Genomic DNA, 17,188 nt, shown 5'->3' on the forward strand with positions numbered 1-17,188 from the left:
CGTTTGTCTGAACAATCCAACAATATTCAAATTACAGTGATATGAAACAGATAAAGGCAGCAAATCCTCACGTTTGAGAAGCTGGAACCAGAAAATCTTTGGCATATTTGTGTAATAAATGACTTAATTGATTATCGAAATTGTGGGATGACATTTTTCAAATGAGCGTACAGAAGGTTCAGTGTATGCAACTAAAACATCTCAAAATTCACCTACAACACCAAAACAGCTATTTTTATTTTTTTTTATCATGGCTCCATGACATGATATTTTGTATGATTTTGATTATTTGCAGAAAAAAAAAGGTTTATAACTGGCAGCTAACTTTCAACATCGGCACACAAACTGTAGCCTGTTCTCCGTTCTCACACGACATCTCCTTATCGCAGAACCCTAGAGTCTCTTAAGACCAAAGAGGTATCCAATATAGTCAAAATACGGTGTCGATAACACATTTAGAAGATGTTCCACAGGGAAGGAGACTCTAAACAAGCTGATAATGAGTGCATATCCTGGAGAGCCCCTAGCTGACTTTTATTCTGTTCTCACACCACTAATCTTCACAGGAATGCCAACACAAATCACTGAGGACGAGCCGACGCCGCTGCTCAGTGCTTTAGACGTTCTGTCGGCTGTAATAGAAGCCAACTGAGGGCCCATATTCACGCTGAACGTGCTCCGAGTAATTTATATGAAATCTTGGGGATTTACTCCCTTAGTTCGCTGTGTTTGAACAGGTGAGAAGAAGAAGGCTCTTTGATCTCTGGCAACAACAGATATCTTCATCGACTTGCCTGAAAATAGTCTGTCCTCTCCTAAAAAAGCGAGAATTCAATCTGAACCAAGTGATGGAAGATGGGTCTTATGAAAGTCCAGCAGAACTGAGGGGAAACTGCAGAAGAGGCTGACGCTCATATTCAGCTTTTTCTTCTTCTGTTCCTAACTGGTACAAAGACCAGAGACGGTATTTACTCACCTCATTCTCAACCCCACAACTGACATCTCAGTGTCACCCTGGCAGGATGACCACTTTGTACAGCATGAATGAGAAACAACTGTCTTTTCCTCCCCATTTCTTTTAAGAGTTTGTCCCCTAATTACTTTTCTATCCTTTTTCTTCTCTAATGAATAGAATTTGTTTATCTTGCTTTGAGCCTTTCTGCGGGCCACCTCTTCTGCATGTGCTTTTTCTTTGAATTTACTATACATCTTCTTTTATAATTCTTTCATGTGGAAATAAAAAAATAAAACATGAAAATGTTTCTCCATTATGACAGAAGAAAGAAAAGCTGCAAATGTCGGTGGAAATAAATATTTCTTCACCTCAGTTTTCCTCAGTTACACCGTCATGTGGTTTTCTGTTAAAAACAACATTACATCCACAGTTGGATGAGATGGTCGTGGACAGCGTGCACTCTCTGCTCTGTGTGGATGTTGAGAGAGCTGGCTCTGCTGTAGCGCACGTACGGTGCGTTTTCTCATTCAACGCTGCAGTTTTGAACTGGATCAATTGTCAGAGCAGCTGGAAGACACTGCTGCGTCTGAAGCTGCAGACTTGTCCTGCTCTTTAGGAGAGAGGAGGGTGATGAGCTGTGTGTGGGGGTGTCTATGAACTGCCATTCCTGCTGATAAAAGGCCGCCGCTTCCTCCCTGGTTCACACACGCTCACATCAATACCCACATGCACACTCCCTCATTATGCCTCTCCAAAGCACAGGTACATGCACACACACACACACACACACACACATACCATTACAGGGGCAGACGCTCTCCCAGGTGTGTTGTGGGGTGATGTAACCGGCCCTGGCTGTGGTGAAATGGCTCAGTCTTTCTCCTGTCAGTCGGACGGCGTTCCTGCAGCCTCGCGGTGGACAGCCGGTACCCAGACACCCGTTGTGGCTCACCTTGTTGATGCTGAGGCCCAGAGAGTCCTCGATGTCTGATATAATACCTACATCAAAGAGTTCAACTTTCAGACTGCACATTCAAAGACACTCTTCGTCTCACGGGGATTATCTGACTTACTTTGTGCCAAAAGAGTCTTTTTCTACTGAAGAAATGTGCCTGATATCCATTGCTCTGTATTTCAGCCTAGATGATATCTTTGGAATGAATTGCAATTATTTTTCCATTTAAAGCTAATTACTGAGGTATTTTGCGACTCAGTTGGCGAAGATGTCAAACTGCAATATCATAGTTTTAAATGGCTCAATATGTATCTTTATGATTACCTGCAAGTCTGTTGGTTGGCAGAGACTGGACGAGTCCACTCTGAGGCCTCCAGATCAGCAGGGCCTCCAGGACCTGGGCGTCAGGTAGCTGCTGCAGGCTGGCCAGGTAAAGCTCTTGTCTGGGCAAACCCAGAGCTTGTCCTAGGTTGCGCTGGAGGCCTCTCCAGTGGTCACCCAGAAACTCCTCCGGTGACAACCCGACCAGCTGCAGCGTCAAACCAGAGTCCAGCGCCCTCTGGTCGGCCATCCACACGTGAACTCTGACCCCAGTCCAGACGCTGAACTTCCCATCAGTCACGCTGACGTTCAGGGAGTATGAGCCCTCCTCCAGGTTTTCGTCCGCCCAGATTTTGCCATCAGTCAGGTCGACGGAGAACCTCTCCTTGTCTGGGTTTTCTGATACCAGCTTGTAGGTCAGGACATCCTGCAGGTCCTGGTCTGAGGCGTGGAGCCTGCCAATGACCCGGTTGGCAAACAGTCCGCCAGAGGTAGTGATGAAGACCTCCATAGGCACTACAGATGGAGGGTACTTGCTCTGCTCTGTGACATTGATGTTGACCACACAGATGGAGGAGAGGGGAGGGTGGCCGCTGTCTGTCACCTGATTGGTACATGGATAGCAGTTAGCACACAACACAAAGATTAGACCGATATCATATTTGCCTTTTTATTAAAATCAAAATAGATTTTGTACTGGACTGTAAACAGCAAGCCTGACTCTTTAAAAAGGTAACAAAATCCACCTAGCAGCACCGTGAATTGAACGTGTTGATTATAATCATTTCTATCCTTAATGAACGGTTTGTGTCTCATGATACTCTAAATGCTGTGTATGAGGATACTCTTACACTGACCAGAGGCTGGCTAAAAACATATGGAAATGGTAAAAATAAAAAATGCATCAGCAGTTTTAAACCCAAACATTTGTACCAGCCTACAAAAATCCATGCAATGCAATCCACTAATATGCATATTCAGCTGTACTCAAAAATGCTTTCAGTTCATAATCTTGAACAGCCTTGAAAGCTGTAACCTAATAATAACCTTTTTATTTCTAGTGGAAAGACATAACAGGGTAAACTTTGTTGAAACTCTACTTAAGGATTCTAGTTGAATGTCATTTTTCATACTGTTAGCAGTCAATAACTTTGAATGTTATTAAATTCACAGCGGTGAACTTTCTTAATAATCCGACTTGATTTTCACGATCCCTAAAGGACACCTGTCTATATAACTATGAAAGTAATAAGCCGAAGGTGTGACCTCACATCCAGTCAAAGCAAATTATCGACAGTCTGGAGTCTGTAACTTTCAGCTCAGCGGTGAACCTAAAGCACCACAGGACTCTCAGCTTGTGAAGTCAGCCATATCACTGCTGAACCACAGCAGACAATGAAAATGACTCTGTTACCACTTCCTCTTCTGTTTGCCAGTGTGTTTGCCACCTCTCCTGTCAGCAACACAGCAACAGAGGCCACGAGGGACACTCAGCATTTGATCACTGAACCGGGATTACAATAATCACTTTGTAGTTTCTTTCACAGTGTGACGATTTGTGAGAGTTTCATTTTATTGTCATGAGATTCCAGCAAAAAGATGTGAATCTCAGGGGAGAAATGTGAGATTTGACAGATATGACAAAAGATTTTTTCCCTCCACTGGGTGAAAACAGTGTAGGAAAGAAAGTGACAGACAAAAGTTGTCAAGGTGGAGTGAAAAACAGGTGAGCAAATTCAGGAGGGGAAACTTATATGAACCAGACTCCGGTCTGAGGTGAACGTGCCCCATAATCATATACTGTTTTCTTACCTGTATCTTGAGCTGGTGATGGGGTTTGACCTTCTTTTTGAGAGGAGCAGAGAGCGACAACAGGCCACCCTGGTCAATGTGGAAACGGCGGTCCTCGTTGCCGCTGACGATGTGGAAGGAGAAAGGGGGGCCGTTCCTGGGCATGTCTTTGTCCGTCACCACGAGCTGGAGGATGCTGCTGCCGAGTGACTCGCCCTCCTGCAGGAGACAAGGTTTTAATTCAACTTTAATTCTTTCTATTATTTTATCTTATTTTATTTCCAACAGCCCTGCAATACATCCTACCGGCATGAAGATTATGGTTTAAACTGTTTTAGAGGTGTTGATTCAACTTGACTATGGTCATTTTGGAGCCTGTAGTTTGTAGTGCTGTTGAATTTTATTGCGTTATACTGAATATACTGATACATAGAAAATATTAGAAAGACTATATTATATTAGACTATATTTGTTTCGAGGGCGCTCATTGTGCAATAAAGGGGAAGTAAGTAAAGTTACTTAGTGTACCTAATAAACTAGCAACTGAGGATAAATCAGCCATATTGTCGCCGATCATTTTCTATAGCATTTGATTAAATTATTAGATCAATTTCCAGGCAGCCATTGTTTTCCATTCATGTCAGTATGCTATGAAAATTCACTTTAAAAGAGACTTTAAACATAACCAATCACATTGAATATTTTGTTGCTTTTTCACTTCAAAGTATCAGTGGAACTATGCGGTAATGTGGCTGCGTCTGTTTTCATAGCGTACCGAAATGAATAGAAACCAGTGGTTCCCTAGAAGGCGGGTTATCAATCTAAACACTTACAGCATGCTTTGGGAGAAGGGCAGCAATGAAATACACACTTTAGGGTTAATGGGATCAAACATGCAACACCACCGGTGTGGTCTTTCAAATTTCAATTAGAAATCAAGAATCACAAAACACAATCCCGTTTTGGCGAAGAATGACTTCATCAGAGTGTGAGGAATGCACAGGAAGTCATGCTTAGAGTGTGTCAGGGTTAGGAGTTTGATTCCTTGTGCAGGACAGTGGTTTGAGCAAGGCATTAATGCTGGAAGGGATTCACCTTCCCTGTACATGTTTTCCAGGTGGATCCAATGTGGGACTGAAGGGCAACCCACAGATCACCTGCCTGTTTCTCTTCCCTTCACTGCCGCAGTATGATGGAGTTCCCAGTAAGGACTGATTTGGTCTTTTGCAGCTGTAAAGCTGTCTAGACCATAACTACAGATTCAGTGGATGCTACGGGGTAATTGTGAGCCCCATTTTTCAATGTATTCTGATTGCATATGTTATAGCTTTGTAGAAAAAAGGTGGAAATTCTACATATTGTAGCTTTAAATTGCTATATTTTAATATGATGCAGGGGTTAACTATATGTTGAAATACAGTAATTGAAATGCTGTTAAAACAAAAAGGTTAAATAAATGTAACCTAGATGTTTATTAACTTTCACTTTTCCACCTAATTTAGCCCAGTTTTACAAGGACATCTTGACATATTTGGACCTGCAAATCACAAAATCAATGCTTTTGCAAAATCTAAAACCACTGCTTTCTAAATCACCTTCCTCAGATGCAGTGCAACACAGTGCTGAAAAAAATCACTTCAGAGGAGTAAAATCCTGTTAAATTTGGGAGTGAAACACCTTCACATGTATTATTCATGTGTCAATGTTTAGCATGCTGGAGTGAAGACAAACAGGATGTGCAGTAAGTCAACACAGATGCAATGTGATTTATCGCTGTGTTGTAGCACTTCTGCATCCTTTGAGGAAGATACCGAATTACCTGTCCATCTGCTGCTTTTAGTGAAATACTCACATTTGACTGCAGCCTAAAATGGCGTCAACACTTCACTACAACAGATGTGTCGGTCGTTAAAATGGGTGTCCAACAGTGATAAATAGTCAAACAAAGACACACGATGACTACCTGTCTGAAAAAAACAACAACTCCTTTCCCCAGTTTGAGAAACATCCATCGGCTTAATGAAATCAGAGCTTTCGTCATCAGGACGAGCTGGCCGTGGAGACATTAGCAGATGGGCGATATCACAGTTTGGATTCATCACTGCACACGGCAGACGTTTTGGCTTGTGAACCAGCTATTCTGTGACTGAATCAGAGTTTCTGAGCTGGCAGAGCTGCAGCAGGTAGAGTGATGGAGAGCTGGCAGAGAGAACTTTAACTGTCAGTGAGCAACAGCCAGCGTGGCTGAAACTACACAGTGACAGCCCTGCCAGAGGCATGAACACACGTACAAAGACACGTGTATTCGCACTGAAGCATGCAAGTTTTTCCACACCAGGCCCCGTAATTAGAGGTGTTAGGTGAAAAGGTGTCACTGATGTCCTGCGAGCAAACACACACACACACCCCAACAAATCATGACAGCTTATCTTCCTGCATCTTTGATCCCCACAAGGTTCAGAAGCCCTGCTCTGGTTTTGCCTCTCTGCACACAGTTTTAATGAGCTCTGGGTGCCACAGTTATAATGGAGCAGCACATTGTCACTAGGAAAAAGAGAAAGATATATTGATCAAGAATGACTGATATTTAGTGGTTTCTCTTTAATTATCTTCAGTCATTAGTTCATCTGTCTTCATTATCACCTTTTTAGGCAGTCAGGAGCAGAGCAGGTAGACGTTTACAGCCTTGCTTGAGGAATATTTGGCACTACTGATGGCTGTTTTTGGGGAATAGCATAAACCTTACAAGCTTTTTCAGGTCACTAACATCATGAACAGATTAACTAAACTGGCTCTTCATGAGGAGTTGCATGCTCTGCTCATATTCATGTAAAAGTGAGTCTCTGTGTTCATATTTTTTCATTGAATTGTCAAATTTCACACATGAATGCGACTGCTGCTTCCCCCCTCAGGACACCAGGTTATATGCGGGAGCTGATGAGCAGGCGATTCTTTTCCGGAGCTTACTGGCTGAATTTTGTTATTTCTATTTGTTTTTTGTTTTTTTTACATATTGCTTGTTGACTTTTTGTTGATGCAGTGGTTTGTGTGAGGTCTGTTTTTTCTTCTACTGTAGGCAGCGTGGTGCAAGCATCTTTTTAACTGCTCCAGGCTGCGAACATGGTTGGTTTCTGAACACAAATCCAAAGCTGTTTTTCCCCAACCAGAACACATTGGAGAAGAATCTCTCAGACTTGCCTATGGTGTCCACGCAGGGGTCAAATAAATTAATGAATCAGGGTTAAAGGCCAAAAAGCGTGTTTGGGGGTTTGTGTGTGTGAACACGTTCAGTGTGGTTATGTAGGTATGTGCGTGCGTGAGTGGGTCAAAGCCTTTTCCAACTGACACGATGTAGGATGCGTGAAGTCAAACTCCGCCTGATAAATGTTTATAAAAGTTCTATATAATATCCAATTCATTCTGTGTAAATCCTGTCGAGATCTGAGTTCGCAAACCCAAGTTCTTAGTGAGTTTTGTCTTGGAGAAAATGGGCTAATGTTAGAATGCTGAGTTTGCCACCAAGCTAGTAGCACAACATAAAATAACAAAATAAATTAAACAAATAGACAATGAACAAGAAGATTCAATTAGGTAACCAGAAACCCATATTTCATCCCTTTAACCAATATAAAAGTAGAAAATCACAGTATCAAGTGTTTAGATGCACTGAAATTACATTAACAGGAACGCTGTAGTGTTACCATAGCAACCACACCAGCTAGACTCATCCTACATAGCTAAACTGGTGTGAATGTACTATAAGGCTACAACCTTTCATTGCACAGTAAATAGATTCAGAACTAACATTTTCAAAAGAAACATTTAAACACAGGGAGACATCTCCATTCCTGTGGTGATAAATACACATCAGGATCAGATCCTGAAAGGGGGACCTGCATTTGTGAGCGGGTGTTTGACCTGTTCTCATGTAGACAAACATGTTGTGTGAGATGTTCTGGTTGTCATACCTGCAGCAGCAGACTGTGGTTGACCTGGGAGAAGACGGGCGGGTTGTCGTTGACATCGGTGACAGTGATGGTGATGAGAGCCGCAGAGGAAAGAGGAGGATCACCTTCATCTGCTGCCTGCACCGTCAGAGAGTAATGAGGGATCTGGAGAGGAGATACAGGTGAAATTCAGTATTTTTTGTCTTTTATTTAACTCTTTTTTTGTACTGTTTTTCCTTTTTATTTGGTTGTTGTTTCTTTAACTTTCTGAGTTGTTGCACCACTTGTGTTTTTTTGTGTCTTTTCGATGAATCAATCATCCTTTATTTCTTGTGTTTGAGAAATAAAACAACATAAAATGAAACTTGATGTCTGTCTTGTTGCGTTGTTCGTTTTTATTTATTTGACACACACAGAAACACACTGACCTCTTCTCTGTCCAGCGCAGTGCGGACAGTGATTTCTCCACTACGAGAGTGAATAGAGAACTGCTGCAGAGGGTCTCCGCTCACTATGGAGTAACGCAGCAGATTGTTGATTGGACCATCCTGATCGGTAGCTGTTACCTGGAGGTAAAGAAAGGGAGAGGAGGAGAGGAAAAATACTTGATAGCACCCAACAAATGCAATCCATTAGAGCAATAACAATGCCAAACGATCATAAAGTATGGTCAGAGGTCATGGTTAGCTACAGCACAGCATCTCTGATGCTGGTAAAGGAGACGTCAGCAGGGCTGATCGTCCATTCAAAAGGTTTGAATGTGGATCCGTGGGTTGAAGGACATTTTCAAGAAGAAGAAACTAGGTTAGTAGGAAGGTAATAGTTGGTTCTGATTCATGGTTCTAGCTTATTTTAGCCTTGTTATGAGCATGAAAACACAGACATTATCTTGTTGCAATGACTTCATGCCAAAACACATTAGCAGATTTGTTAGTTGTAAAGAAAGTGACCAAAATGATCAAGACATCAGCTGACTCTTGCTTTTTTATTGTCACTGAAATGCCACCTTTATTCCTCGCCTATTCAAAAAAAGAGAACACATTTTAGCCTCGTTTTTAAGATGACTACAACATTATTTTGTCTTAGCCTGGATTTTACTGTAATTACTGTATTTATGAGCAGTTTCTGGTTACTTCAGCTCAATTATTCTAGCTCGTATTAGTATTGTCTTTACCTCTAAAACAAAAAAGATATTAGATTGTTTCAGCGTTTAGCTTACACAAAGTGTTTGCTTATAGCCTAATATTTAGCCTGAGCACAATATTAGCTTGTTTTAGCCTCAGCTTTTACTTGACAACCTCATTAGCTTGGTTTAGCTTAGTTTTTTATCTGCACCGCAAGCTTAAAGCTCGTTTCAGTGTTAAATTAACTTGATCACAATGTTAGCTTGTTATAGCTTAACCTTGACTACAAGATTGTTTTAATCTCGGTTTCAAATACACAACAATATTTTAGCCTCAGCTTTACCTTGATGACAATATTTTGTTGTTCCAGCCAAGAACTTGACTTGACAACTACATTAGCTTGTTTTAAGCCTTGATTTTAACCTGATGACATCATTGCCGTGTTTTACATTTGACTACAATATTAGCATGTTTTGCCTTTGTTTTTAACTTGACAATGAAATTAGCTAGTTTAAGCTTTTTTTCTTTAACTTGACAATAATAGGTTATTTGGCCTTGGTTTTAGGTTGTTTTAGTCTTTTTTCTTAAAACAAGAGAAAAAATCTTCTAGAGTGGTAAGATTCACGTTGTTTCGAGAATTTTCTCGAGTCTACCTTCTGTCTTGTTTCACGATATTAACACTAATTTCTGGATAATTCATGAAGCATTTGAAACAGGATGTACAAAAGACTTTTGGTCTCAATAATAGACAAAGGTGACTCATTAAGATGGAGATGTCTTGCACTAAAACCATGTTCTGAGCTCATCTTGTGCTTGTTTTCCTCTTTCTTGCCACAGCTTTAGCTAATTGTAAGAATGAGTCATATTATTTTCTCCACTGACAGAGGAGACTCTCCGCCAGTAATTTGAAAACAGTTAAAACATTTCAAACAGCGACAAGTTGGAGTTAAATGGTGAAAACAGAGAGATGGGAACAGAGGACCGAAGAAGAAAAATGTCAAATATGAAACCATATAATTACAGACACATCATCCAGCCGTGGTTCAACCATCAGCAAGCCACTGAGCTGTGTTATTGCTGCGTTATCTCTGCTGCTGGCCCGACAGATGTGCATTAGGGCTGCACGATATGGTAAAAAAAAATAATAAATCATATTGCGATTATTTTGACAGATATAACGATTGCGATATGATTAGTGGGAATGATCATTTTTGCATCAGAATTTTCATTTTCACTGAATAAACTATTAAAATCATGATGATGTGACATTTGTGGGGGTCTTTACCGAACAAACATGATTTTAGGCCGGGGCATCTCTGCAGCACTACAGTACTTCATTATAATGCTGTTTTGTCACACGTTTACCTTTATCAAAAAATTGCAGCTTCTGCGATTTGAATATTGCACTTGGCCATGTTGCAATTTCGATAATATTGCGATTAATTGTGCAGCCCTAATGTGCATCATCGACAGGCTGCCAGATCATCTCATACTGCCATGCTGTTAATGTGTGCATGAAATTATAAATATATGTAATTTGTCCACGGGTTGAATTATCTGTGTTTGTATGTAATCTTTGATGCTACAAAGATAATGCTACAGCTAATGGAGAAAAGTCCTTCAGTTAAATTGAACCTTGTAAATATATTTCATTTAAAGTCCAGTTCAATTCACTGATTGAATTAAAGATTACTGATGTTATTGTGTCTATGATGTATGAATGTGCCCCATATTCTGTGTGTATTCAAACCATAAAGTAATTTATTTAATGTAACCTTCACCTGCCGTTTCACTTGCTCAGTTTCTGGGTTGGTTCAGGTGGGTGTGAAGAGCAGTGCACACTTGAAGCCCACTTTCCTGCTAAAAATGCTTTTTTCCCCCCCAACAAAAACAGTATTTATGTACGTATATATACTAACAGGTATCTGTGTGTGTAACTAGTGTGTGCGCCTTAGCTCTTACCTTCATTACCAGGCTTCCAGGCGTCCGATCCTCCGATATCTCTGCGCTGTAGCTGCCTTGTCCGAACACCGGCGTGTTGTCGTTCACGTCAGTCACGTTGATGATAACTGTGGTGATGTCGCTGAGGGACGACTTACCACGACTTCCCTCTACAGACAGGTAGTGCTCTCGGGAAACTTCAAAGTCCAGCGGTGTGATGAGGGTCAGAAGGCCTGCAAGACCACAGGGTAAACACTGAATTATTCTTATTGAAAAGTGTGAGAAGATGCAGTATAGAATTGACCTGTTTGTACAAAAAAATCTGTTCCACACAAGAGTCAAGAATAAGAATCAGAGAAAGCTAGACTCACTGGAGTGAATGTCAGATCTTTTCCACCTCTTATATCTTTGGTTTACTTTATTGTAAAACATCACAGACTGACCGGGTTGCTGAACACAAGTGTGCTGTGGACTTGTTGGAGGTGATGAAATCCTTGACTCTTAAACAGTTACCTCTGATATACAATATAAGTACAAAGTTCACTATCTGTACACAGCTGCCCAGTTCACCTTACGAGCAAAACACTGTGGGATTCATAAAACAAGGTCTTGATTTTGTTCTGTGTAGTTCTACAAACTCGTCACGCCTCTCAGATTCACCGCTGGGTCTGTCATTACAAATACATGTTGCATGGTTGAACACTCTTCAAAGTCACAGAACTTTGATTTAAATTCTAGTCAAGACCTCAATGTTTTTGAAAACTACCAAATATATCACTCTGAAGTGTGGAGAAATACAGATAAAATAATGAACAGCGCATCTACAGACATAGTGAAGCCATATAAAACATGGCATCTTGGGTCTGAATATTTCAGTCAGTCACATAGGTAAGCTTCTTATAGCTTCAATTGCTTATTAGAGCAAGAAGACAGAAAACAGTGTGAAGCCACAATAGCAGATATAATGCTGAGGCTATAATGCTCATTATATACAAGGTCTGGCTCAGGCTCATGCCAATTAAAATGTAAACATGCCTCAAATTCTGACATTTAAGAAGCTGGAACTGGTGCATATATGGTATTGTTGCTTGATAAATGACTTAAATGATAATTAAATTATCAAAATAGTTGCCGATTAATTTCTGCTAAAATGACTAATCAATTAAATGACTTCATTCTTTCAGCACTTGTTAGCTTGTAGGATGTTAACATAACAGGAGTTAACACGCTAACATTAAGCATGAGGCACTGAGCATGTGACACTGTTAACATGCTACCGGTTAGCATGATGATGCTGATGTAACATACTAGTGTTTAGCATGGCAGTGAGATTGCAGGTTTGTGGCAATGGTACAGCATTAAAATGGATAATGTGCTAATGGTGTTAGCAGGAATTTATTCATTATTTTCAGAGTTATCCTGTCATCAACTGAGGTGAAATTTTGATCTGCTTGTGGCACTACATGAAAAGTCAAGTGATAGATAAAAAGAATGACCAACTGACCCACGTTAAAAGCCACTTAAAAAATGAATAATTTACACAAATCTGTACACTACCAGATTTTAGCTTAAAAGGATCTGGTCCAGATCAGTGACTCACAATGACCTTCATTATTATTATTCAGGCCTTATTCCATCGATCTCCTCTCTATGTAAACTACTGTGATGCTGCGCTGCTTAAATGCACATCATACTGAAACGCAGAATGTATTTTATGTAGAGTGACAGACATATTGTACTGTTTAAAATGGATGCTCTTATGGTACAAGCAAGGTGGATAATAATTATACTAATAAAGTCAAACACATACTTTGCGTGTGTGGCATCATGTGATACATATAGTGAACTCTCATGTTTGTCAGCTCAGTGAAGCTGTGAGTTTAACCTTTCAGGAACTATAAATCTCTCCACAGCCGGCTGCCGTCTTCATGTGTTATCCGTCATCCACATGTGAAACTGAACCTCAATTTATGGCGGCGGTAAAAGAGGCGTCAAGAATCCGTAGAGGGAAATACTGTCATGTCCACTTTTTGTTATTGAGTTACTCCTTTTGGTTCAGATGGATGGAAGTCCTCATTTATCTGACCCGCCGTAAACCTGCTCCACTTTAACACATAGACCTTTTCCCCTCCTGCTCTCTCCTCCTCTGGTCATTTCATCAACAGCCTTGTTATTGAATATTTGGTGTGCAGTTTCTGGTGGATATGAATGACTGTCTCTAAGCTGGATTTTGCTGTGTTATTTGTAAAAGAGAAGAAATGATCAGGGAAGAATGGACACATTTGCGAGTTACTAGAGCTGAAAAGATTAGTTTATCAACCACTCGATTAAGAAATGGTTAAATAATCAGCTGGCAGCTATTTTGATAATTGATGAATTGTTTAAGTACATTTTTTAAGCAAAATGCTAAATATTCCCTAAGTACAGCTACTCAATTGTGAGAATTGGATGCTTTTCTTTGGTTTTGGTGATTGCTAATTGAAAGTATTTGAGGTTTAGTTGGACAAAACAAGCAATTTGAAGACGTGACGTTGAGCTTTGAGAAATTGTGATTACTGCATTACAGCGTTACTAGAAACAATCTGTTTTGTTCTACCAGTCTCAGTCTTCCCGTGACTGTCTTCTTCCCTTAGTAGTTAAAAACCGGACTCACTCGTAAACTCCCATCCAAATCACATCTCTCTCGATTGCCAACAAACCAAATCTAAACATGTAATTTGTGTTCTGATTTCTGTTTCTGTTTATTACACTGAACAGGTCTGAGGAGACAGGATACCTCTGTGAATGAGCTTATTTTAACACACAAAGCCTGAGTGTATCTGTCGGCTGCAGCACGTCGTATCCAGCAGAGTGTGTGGGTGAGACATGCAGCCTATTTTCTTGGGCCGCCAGCCAGTCTGCTGAACCACACTTCATTAAGATAAAACAAAATGGAACCCAACAAAAACAACTGACTACCTTTCCCCTCAAACGAAATACCTCCAGGCTTCAACAAGTAAATTATTTGCACCTCATACACACGGCACAGATCTCACTTTGTTGATTTTTCTGAGATCAAGGAGATTTTTTTACAACCAGTCTGAGTCTAAATGAGCCACGCTGTGTTATTTATTCATTTGTTTATTTTATTTTTACCCCTTTCTACTTGGAGAAAGTTGGCTGAGCTACAGTTTTACCTTTCTATCAATGCCTAACGCTCATTTATATTCTCGTGTACATTCTTACTCGACCAGTACATCCGCAGTCTCTACTTTTCATCACAGAGATGATGCTCATTTATACACATTTGGGCACTAAAAGGGGAGTGTCTTGCTCAGGGTTTTCTTCATTTCTAAATCAGATCTGAGTCACAGTTATGAGGCTCTGATCCAAAGCAACAGCAGTCCTGTTATTATCTCTGCGTGTATTATGCCAGTGTGGGCAATTCTGCAAATGAACAAGGAGGGCCGCTTTATGGCACTATTGGATTTTTATAAATATTGTTGCATCAGATATTTCATGTGTTGCATCTGATTGCAATCTGTCTTAGCTTTCCCGGGTTACGCAGCTCGCTGCATCGTGTGTGTTGAAATCACTGGAGCTGCTTTATTTCTGTTGCTTTAATGATGTATGACAGGGGACAGACCCTGTAAGTGTTTATTTCCACAGACCGCTCACTGACGTAGTTACACATGGGAGCTCATGTATGTGTCTTTGAGAGACCAATGCATTTACAACTGTCACTTTTTATTCAAAATTCAAACTTTTGTTCAAACATGGGAAAAAATTAAACATTTGAACTCAGTCTATAAGCGCAACCGACCGTTTGCAGTAGTTTGCCTTGCTAAGACCAAGATCCGTGCCGAGAGAGAGGACAACATCCCCTCTCCTCCGTCTCCAACAATTTCTGGACAATTAATTGTGTTATGTTAATGATTCAGTTGTTGTCCCACATCCACATCATTTTTTATTTTTTATCTCTCAATTTTGTTGTGCTTTATGGTATTTTTTCCTTTTATTGGTGTGAGTCTGGACTCTGGCTGTCTTGTTGAGTGGGTAGACCGGGGTTTTAAGGGGACATGGGTAATATATTTTACTTATGTTCATGTTGTTGCCTCTTTTGTAGTTTTCTACAAAAACAACTAAAAAAAAAAAACATTGAGTTAAAACAAAGAGCCTTCCTGTTAACCTCAGTTGTGAACCTTTTAAAAGTTCAAAATGTTGACTAAGCTGTTGACATCAAGCATGAAGTCCACTTCTGGCAAAAATGAACTTGATTTCCATTTTAATATGCCCAAACAAACAAGTCTGTGCGTCTTTGGCAAAGATGTGAAACTCCCTTGTTTTCTTCCCTGAATAAATGTCTTGGCACTGATTTTCCATCAACCTTTAACACCTTCCACCACCTGCCAATGCTGCAAGCTCTATAAAAACAAAACCTTTTTGTACTATTAGTGTAAATTATTCCCACAATCCAGCAGATTTCCCTCCACATTCACACAATGTAATCACAGTGCAGAAACATGTTTGTGCAGGTAATTATGCTACTGTATGAGATTTATTGTGGCAGTGACTTACTGCTGTTACAATCCTGCACGTCTTTAATATAAACGGAGATATGGTTTACGTACAGCAGCTCCTACACGGCTGCTCGTGCTGTTTGTGACTGTGCTAACCTTGTGGTTGTGGTGTGTCAGAGCAGTGGTTTAGCAGTTTATCCTGCTTGCAGACACTTAACTTTCAACCACAGAGATGTGTGGATGTCAAACACTTCCCTGTGATTCACAGACACATTACACTATCATGTTGGATAAACCCCCACTCATCTGGCACCTGCAGTAAGACATGACAAACTGCAGTATGTCTAGTGTTTGAAAAAAACAAACACCTTCTGATCTAGAGCCAGCGTGACATTTACTGTTTACAACTGCGTCCTTCATGGCATCCTTGGAGAGGCTTACTGATGACGCAGAGCATCCATAATTTATTTAATAATTTTGCATCATTCTGTGGACATCAAAAAACAAAACTCATAAATTATTAACAGTGATCTCAATAAGCCAGGGAGTCTCTCTCTGTCTGTCATTCAGTGGACAAAAAAAGGAAAGAAAGAAAACTATTGATTAAAGATTAACTTACAAAAACATCAAAGAACAAAAACATCAAAAACTTTACTTTGTCATGTCTGCACTGTTCGATGAAGAGTTTTATTTAACTTTTTCATGAATGCACTTCCTTTCAAACAGTGGCCTATACTTTTGCTTGTGTTATGATGATGATTTCCCAGAATGACTTTCAACAAACCCCCAGAGGAGGGATGTGATCTTTACTCATATCCAGCAGGTTCAGTGAGCAGCAGTGATACAAATGGCACAGTGACACTAACAGAATGAGTTCTTCAGGCCATCAAAAGCAAGTACTGAAAATGTTACTTATAACTGCACTACGTCATGTAGCTCCTTCAGGAATTTGCACTTTATCAGTCTTGCGATCATAAGAATTAATGCAAATTCAACCAACCTCAATAGTATTTATGAGAGCTGACTATTCTGTCCAACCCTTGCAACATTTAATTTCTGAAGAGTGGTTAAAAACGTTATCACTTTCCTGCATAAAATAGATAATTCATTTCAGAGTCAGTGTTAGAAGCCAAGATCAAATAATAGCAAACCTCAACATACCAACAAAAAAATAAATTAATCCATGTGGGACATTTCCCACCTTGAATTCTCAGATATTTCACCCCAACAAACTCTACCAATTTAAATCTTAGCAAACAATTTCTAACCTAAACTTAACCAACTGCATCTTAAAACCTTAAAGTTACCATTTGATTCATGTGTGAAGGTTGTTGTGGAGCAGTGCATGGCTGGACAGTAAACATGTCCTAAATTCAGGGAAATCAAGTCCCTGAATAAGATTTTGGAAAATAAGCTCATTTGCTTTCTTGCCGAGAGTTAGATGAGAAGATAGATACCACTCTCGTCTGCAAACTGCATCACAGTTTTTCAGAAGAGCTGCTGCCCTATCAGTCATTTTGGCCACAGTGATCATAGATATCGATGGTGTATCGAAGATATGATCCATAAGTTTGTAAAAAGTTTTATAAAGTTTACCGGGTGAGAACTGAGGAGTACATAACAGTCCTGAGATTGATCACTTCTGGAACAAAGTT

At 40.2% G+C, this 17,188-nt stretch overlaps 1 protein-coding gene across 1 annotated transcript in view; it reads right to left on the reverse strand.

Moving 5' to 3' along the window:
• The window catches only part of fat2 (FAT atypical cadherin 2), a 111,899-nt gene that overhangs the window by 36,285 nt on the left and 58,426 nt on the right, over positions 1-17,188 (reverse strand). The window contains exons 17-22 of the mRNA XM_044206084.1: positions 11,056-11,267; positions 8,398-8,535; positions 7,991-8,134; positions 4,044-4,241; positions 2,235-2,835; positions 1,754-1,954 (exon numbers count right to left, since the gene is read on the reverse strand). Coding sequence (XP_044062019.1) covers positions 1,754-1,954; positions 2,235-2,835; positions 4,044-4,241; positions 7,991-8,134; positions 8,398-8,535; positions 11,056-11,267 — 1,494 coding nt within the window. The remainder of the gene's footprint in view (positions 1-1,753; positions 1,955-2,234; positions 2,836-4,043; positions 4,242-7,990; positions 8,135-8,397; positions 8,536-11,055; positions 11,268-17,188) is intronic.

The sequence above is a fragment of the Siniperca chuatsi genome, linkage group LG8 (genome assembly GCF_020085105.1).
Source record: "Siniperca chuatsi isolate FFG_IHB_CAS linkage group LG8, ASM2008510v1, whole genome shotgun sequence".
In the NCBI taxonomy this organism is placed as follows: Eukaryota; Metazoa; Chordata; class Actinopteri; order Centrarchiformes; family Sinipercidae; genus Siniperca; species Siniperca chuatsi.